The sequence below is a fragment of the Triticum dicoccoides genome, chromosome 7A (genome assembly GCF_002162155.2).
Source record: "Triticum dicoccoides isolate Atlit2015 ecotype Zavitan chromosome 7A, WEW_v2.0, whole genome shotgun sequence".
NCBI classification, from domain to species: domain Eukaryota; kingdom Viridiplantae; phylum Streptophyta; class Magnoliopsida; order Poales; family Poaceae; genus Triticum; species Triticum dicoccoides.
In genome coordinates, this window is record NC_041392.1 from 485946941 (window position 1) to 485953924 (window position 6984).

Below are 6984 nucleotides of genomic sequence, written 5' to 3' on the forward strand. Positions count from 1 at the left end.
GGCGGGCGGACGGGAACGCGGGGAGGGGGAGGGAGGCGGGGCGCGCGCGGCCGGCGGCGGCAGGGTGGGTGGGGGGAGGAACCCTGGTCGCTTTGCTTTGGTCCTTGCACTGGTCACCTCTATCTCGAGCTTCTTCGCTTGCATGTCCGCCTCCATCTCTAGCTTCTTTGCATGTATGCCGGCCTCCATCTCGAGCTTTTTCTTTTGTATCTCGACGTAGGCCTTTATTTGCTCCTCTTTCTCTTGTCGACGTTTTTCCTCCCTTGTCTCCTTTTGGGTCATCGTGCCTTGCAAAATTTCTTGCAAGGCAAATGTCGACCTAAACAGACGCATGGGACAGAATGTGCCGACGCGTTCGAGTTGCCACAAGAACATCTAAAAAAATGAGGGAGGGGGGGATTCTTTTTTAACACAGTCTGCCTCTACTGTGTCAAAAATAAAATCCCTCATTTTTTAGATGCTCTTACTCCGATTTGCGGTGTTTCCACGGCCATAGTGAAACATGGGGACTAAATTAGTAAAACATGAATCATATCAAACAAAGACAGTGGCAAAATGATACAAATTTCTGCACACAGAAATCACAAATTATTGATCTAGTTGTTGGACAAGTTTATATCTTGAAATGCTATATCTTGAAATGCATGAGTAGTTTGTGTAAACCTGTGAACTGTTAGTCTGAGTAAATGGGGACAAAACAACTTAGGTGTAGAAGAAACAAAAAATATAATACTCCCTTCAATCCATATTAGTTGTCGCTATCCATATTAGTTGTCGCTCAGACGAATATATCTACTTATTTATGTAATTTAAAATCATGAAACGGTGGCGCTGGTGTTTATAAAGAACGTCCTACTATTTAGGAAACACAACACATAGCTTGGAGTACATTTTGGATGCCCATTACCAGGACAAGAGAAAATAGAAAGATACCCCAACTGATCACAACATACCAGGAAACGCACTGTATGCCACCAACCATTTCATGGCTTATGGGACCAACAAAGTAGCATGATCTGTTCCGAATAGAGCCTTCTCACAAATATACAAAGCTCACACTGTGCCCACGATTGAACCATTACAGGAGAGTTCAGCAATCTTCTCTCAACTACACTCCTAATAATACCAATCGTACATGACCCAAATCACAGTGCCCAGCTGAGCTGAGAACCAAGACAAGAGCAAAAAGACCAAACACCACTTGCTCTACAAACCCTACAATCTATCACCAACACTAACATGATCTGATGGGTGATGATGATGATGTTTGACAGAACAGATGGCCACCTTTTCTTCCTTTCTACATCTCCTCTTTTATGTGGCAGGGTGACCTGGATGAAGAGGCTCACCTCCTCTCCCCTTGTTAACTCCATGTAGGATAAACATTTTTATTCACCGCCGGTATCTCCTCTGTCTTGCCTTCTCTCCAGTCTATTCTATCTATGCATGTTTTTCGTATATACACCACAAATTATATATGTATCACAAGGCTAACTGACGGTCTCCATGCGCCTAAGCCAGATTAACAATTGCTGTTGTCTCCAACAAGTTATGTCCAAATGCAAGCACCTGAACAAAAACATATAAGATTCTCACTAGAATAATGGTGACGACACTTCAATATCCAAATGATGCTATGATTTTCAAATTTTCTTCTTCCAGAAGTCAAGCACTTGTGGCAAATGTTGTTTGGCAGTTTATAGTAACTAGGTTACCAAGCTATGAACATGGCCTTATGTTTCAAAAGAGGGGAGGGATTACATACCTGATGTTCAGCTATCCATCTTCAATGCCCCTTACTCCTTGTCTCCACAGCCGAACCATCCTTGAGTGCTTCTCGAGCTTCGTTTTCTTTTCCTAATGAAAATAGGGCCGCAGCCTGAAGATAAAATGCAGTTGGCCATGTAGGAAATATCGCCAGAGCCTGCACTGCATCATCCAGAGCTTCTTGTGGCATGTCATTCATGAGATACGACAAGCAACGCCTCGCATAAATTGTTGGTGAAACCATGGTACCAACATCAATGAACTGCATGGCAATTAAGAAAGATAATCAGAAATGAACTCCAGGAACAAGGATTTGTGATCAAATACAAACAGCTTAAAGCTACATTTTTCCAAAAGAAAGATACATGGCCAAGCAATTTAGTCGTGGTTGTTGCAAAAGATGGACCACACCAAATTCAAGCCATATTATAAAAATCATACATGGTGTCATGGATTAAGTATGACCCAATGATAACAAATGACAACTTAAGAGAAACCAAATAAGCAAATGAGGGACAACCTGAGAGTAGCAATCAATGGCCATGCTAAAATCCTTTTGTCGAAATGCAGTGTCGCCCTTCTTCTTTGAATCAATTGTAGCTTGCATTTGATTAGTCCACATCTGAAATGAGAGCTGCAACCGAGAAGAAACAAGTTAGGTGAAATGCACCTAACAGAAATATTTAAAATCCACTAAACCCTAATACATTGTTATTCATTTATTTAACACCCAGATAATTTTTCTTTCTTTAGTAAAAAATATAAAGCTCTACCATTGAACTGGACGACTCCTTTGATGATACCAGCAGGCGTTTTGTGCGCCGAATCCAGAGTCTGAGGTCAAGGAGGCTTTAAAAGGATGAAAGGAAGCAAGGCGGTGGGCCCTGATTGTATCCCCATTGAGGTATGGTGAGGCCTTGGGGACATAGCGATAGTATGGCTAACCAAGCTTTTCAGCCTCATTTTTCGGGCAAACAAGATGCCAGAAGAATGGAGACGGAGTATATTAGTACCAATCTTCAAGAACAAGGGGGATGTTCAGAGTTGTACTAATTACCATGGAATTAAGCTAATGAGCCATACAATGAAGCTATGGGAGAGTGTCATTGAGCACCGCTTAAGAAGAATGACACGCGTGACCAAAAATCAGTTTGGTTTCATGCCTGGGAGGTCGACCATGGAAGCCATTTTCTTTGTACGACAACTTATGGAGAGATACAGGGAGCAAAAGAAGGACCTGCATATGGTGTTCATTGACTTGGAGAAGGCCTATGATACGATACCGCGGAATGTCATGTGGTGGGCCTTGGAGAAACACAAAGTCCCAGCAAAGTACATTACCCTCATCAAGGACATGTACGATAATGTTGTGACAAGTGTTCGAACAAGTGATGGCGACACTGATGACTTCCCGATTAAAATAGGACTACACCAGGGGTCTGTATGCTCTTTGCGGATGATGTGGTGCTACTCGACGATAGTCGGATGGGGGTCAATAGGAAGTTAAAGCTATCGAGACAAACCTTGTAATCTAAAGGTTTAAGGCTTAGTAGAACTAAAACTGAGTACAAGAGGTGCGGTTTCAATACTACTAGGCACGAGGAAAAGGAGGAGGTTAGCCTTGATGGGCAGGTGGTGCCTTAGAAGGATACCTTTCCGATATTTGGGGTCAATGCTGCAGAAGGATTGGGATATTGACGAAGATGTGAACCATTGAATCAAAGTCGGATGGATGAAGTGGCGCCAAGCTTCTGTCATTCTCTGTGACAAGAGAGTGCCACAAAAGCTAAAAGGCAAGTTCTATAGGACCGCGATTCGACCCGCAATGTTGTATGGCGTTGAGTGTTGGCCGACTAAAAGGCGACATGTTCAACAGTTAGGTGTGGCAGAGATGCGCATGTTGAGATGGACGTGTGGCCACACAAGGAAGGGCCGGGTCCAGAATGATGATATACAAGATAGAGTTGGGGTAGCACCGATTGAAGAGAAGCTTGTCCAACATCGTCAGAGATGGTTTGGGCATATTCAGCGCATGCCTCCAGAAGCTCCAGTGTGTAGCGGACGGCTGAAGTGTGTTGATAGCCTGATAATGTCAAGAGAGGTCGGGGTAGACCGAACTTGACATGGGAGGAGTTTGTAAAGAGAGATTTGAAAGACCGGAGTATCACCAAAGAACTAGCCATGAACAGACCCACCCAGGTTCAAGGCATGGTACTTGCAATTTGGGTTTGTTGCACCAATTATACTGTAGGGGGTTCCTTTACAGTCTTTCTGTCAAAAAAAAAAACTAGCCATGAACAGGGGTGCGTGGAAACTTGCTATCCATGTGCCAGAACCATGAGTTGGCCGTGAGATCTTATGGGTTTCACCTCTAACATACCCCAACTTGTTTGGGACTAAAGGCTTTTTTGTTGTTGTTGCAAAAAATATAAAGCATGCACATGGAGTTTTACCTTTAAGTACACATCAAGTAGACAGTGAATCAAAGGGGGGGAAAATACTTGCCTCATTTGCTGTTCCCTCGTCATCTTTATAGCCAGCGGTTTCTAGATGTTCATGTATTGCAGTAAGATCCTTTCTGGAGCAAGCTTCAGCAAGAGGAGAAAGATGAATTGATTGAAGAGTAAATGCACCACCACGGGGCTTATCCATCAGATCATAAGATTGGGACTGCAAAACGTATCAATAGTATCACAACCTTGAGTTCAAAACAATTAAGTACACAATCAAGGAACATGGGCATGCTTTTATTCTATACTGGAGATGCATGACAAGATATATATATTCACCTCAACGTCCTTCTGAAGAGAAGCCAGTGCAAGAACCAAAGATCTTACATTAGGCCGCTCTCGTGGTTCATAATGCAGGCACCTTGAAGCTAAACGCATCAGGTCTGTTCCTTCCTCGTTCGAAAATTGGCCCTCTAAACAGGAGTCTATGAGCATACTGAAGTTTCGATCACGAATCAGGTCAAGAGCCTGGACATATGGGCAGTAAATCAGTTTCGTTGCAACATAACATTATTTTGATTGTTCTTCTTAAGTTTTACCCAGTTATTAAATATTTCCCACTCCATCCTACTGTCGCTTTTCTAGATTATATACAAGTAGAGGTGTGCATAGATGCAGTAAAGTTCTAAGTAAAATACTGGTTTGTTCATTTATCCCACATAGAACCATCATTAAAGCACCCTTCAACATGCTTTAAGTTCAAACTATGTCAAAGATGATGGTCATGACAGAACTACGACGAAAATGATCAAAGCAACATAGATATACTGATTAAGAAATCAAGGCAAGAAAATTTACATGGCTAGGAGGAATATGCTTCCCACTAAGAACATCCAACAACAATGTGCCAAAGCTGTATATGACACTTTCCGGAGTTATTGTTCCTGCAGGTAAAACTGAAGCGTTAGAGCCAAACCATAGCTTTAAAAGCTCAATGACAAATGGATCCTCACGTGTGCACTAGGCCAAGGCAATACAAATTAGAAAAACGAAAACTCCATTTATTGCAACTAAAAAAATTCAATTCATAATGCCTCCCGCTAACTGCTATACCGAAAAAGGCTTTCGCCCCGCTTTATATATAAAGCAACGATCAACAGCACTCGGTACAAACACACGCCCCCACAACACACGAACACACACACCCAAGGCAGGATACATAGGCACTGAGCACAGCAACACCAGCCCTAGCACAACAAGAGCAGCCGGGGGCTACCGCCGTGAACACGCCACCGCGAAGAAGTGAAGCCGCATATGACGAACCGTGGGCTCTAAGGCGGCGCCTTCAGGAAGGATACGACACCGGAGCGCCGCCACTGCCCGATCCGAAGATCAGAGTTTCCCCTGGAGCAACACGACGGGCAATGAGAGCCGCGACGACGCCTTCAAGAAGGGAACGAGCTTCGCCGCCGCCGGTCCGTCTGAAGATAGAGCGGGTTTTCACCCTGGCCACACTCACCGCCACACCCCGGCTACCATGCCGCCCACACGGCCGTGGCATCCGGGCAGCACCGAGCCACGGGCTCTGCCCATGAGCACCGCAGAACCACCACCAGGGCCGCCGCTCCGGCATCCAAGACCTTGACACCATCTCACCGGAGACCCGCCGCTACCCCAACCAAAGAAACGAGTGGAAAGGACCCGCCTTTCGCACCCCTGGGCAGCCCCCAGTGCCGAGACCCAAAAGGCCGGCCAAACCTGGCCTCATCGGCCCGTCCTGCGGCATCGGGCGCAAGACGAGCTCGGTCCTGCCGCCGGCGCGAGACACGCATGGTCCTGACGCCGAGCGCGAGACGGGCTTGGTCCTGCTACCGGGCGCGAGACGAGGTCAGTCCTGCTGCCGAGTGCGGGACGAGTGATGAACCACAACCGGGGGAAGGCCACCCTTTCGACGAAGATAGTGGCCGGACGGCGAGGTGAAGGATCGAAGGTCGAAACAGGCCGCCTACAGACGAGCAGACTCCGGAGATCCAGCCGCCACTGAAGCCGGCTCGGCGAATGGTAGCCACCACCCAGAGGACCAAGCCACCTCGTCGCCGCCGTCCACAGCCAAAAGAGCAGCCACGCCGGGCCGATGCCTTAACCCGCGCCGCCCGCGGAAAACACCAAATCCGGCCGGCACTCACCGCCACCAAGCCGCTGAAGCGCCGCCGTGCACGCCCCACCATGCCAGGAGCCAGCCCAAACAAGGTGGCCGCCGTCCCCCAGCCTGCGCCGCCACAGCCCTCGTCGCCAACCGCCCGGATCTGATGGAGCCGTCGTCGCAGCTAGCCGCCCCGCCTCACCAAGTGCCGGCGCGCCCCACTAGAAATTCCACGCAGCCACGGCCGCTCCGACGTACAGCCGCACCCACAACACGGCCGGTCGCGTCGCCGCCCCACGCGAGCGCTGCACTCCTCACTAGCAGGCCGCGTCCCGCGCCTTAGAGCACCAGGGGAGGAGGGAAGAAGGCCCCGCCGCCACTGGCGCCAGCCAGGCTTCGCCCGGCGGCACCGTCAGGCGGCGGCGAGGAGGGAAGGAGGTGTTGGCGGGCAGCGGCTAGGGTTTCACCCTGCCGCCCGCGAGAGCGGCTCGGGCAAACAGGGGAAAGTTTTCGAAGGCAGTATCATTCTGGGATGTCAAACAATTTGACTGGTAACATCCCAAAAAACGCTAACTGCTATATGCATCTTCGTAAATCATCAACCCGTTTCATCACCATGGTGCT

At 47.8% G+C, this 6984-nt stretch overlaps 1 protein-coding gene across 1 annotated transcript in view; it reads right to left on the reverse strand.

Annotated features, from left to right (window-relative positions):
- Positions 1-950: 950 nt before the first annotated feature.
- The window catches only part of LOC119329585 (probable serine/threonine-protein kinase BSK3), a 9322-nt gene continuing 3288 nt past the window's right edge, over positions 951-6984 (reverse strand). Inside the window, exons 6-11 of the mRNA XM_037602649.1 lie at positions 5076-5161; positions 4557-4745; positions 4273-4437; positions 2288-2401; positions 1766-2029; positions 951-1569 (exon numbers count right to left, since the gene is read on the reverse strand). Coding sequence (XP_037458546.1) covers positions 1787-2029; positions 2288-2401; positions 4273-4437; positions 4557-4745; positions 5076-5161 — 797 coding nt within the window. The 3' untranslated portion in view covers positions 951-1569; positions 1766-1786. The remainder of the gene's footprint in view (positions 1570-1765; positions 2030-2287; positions 2402-4272; positions 4438-4556; positions 4746-5075; positions 5162-6984) is intronic.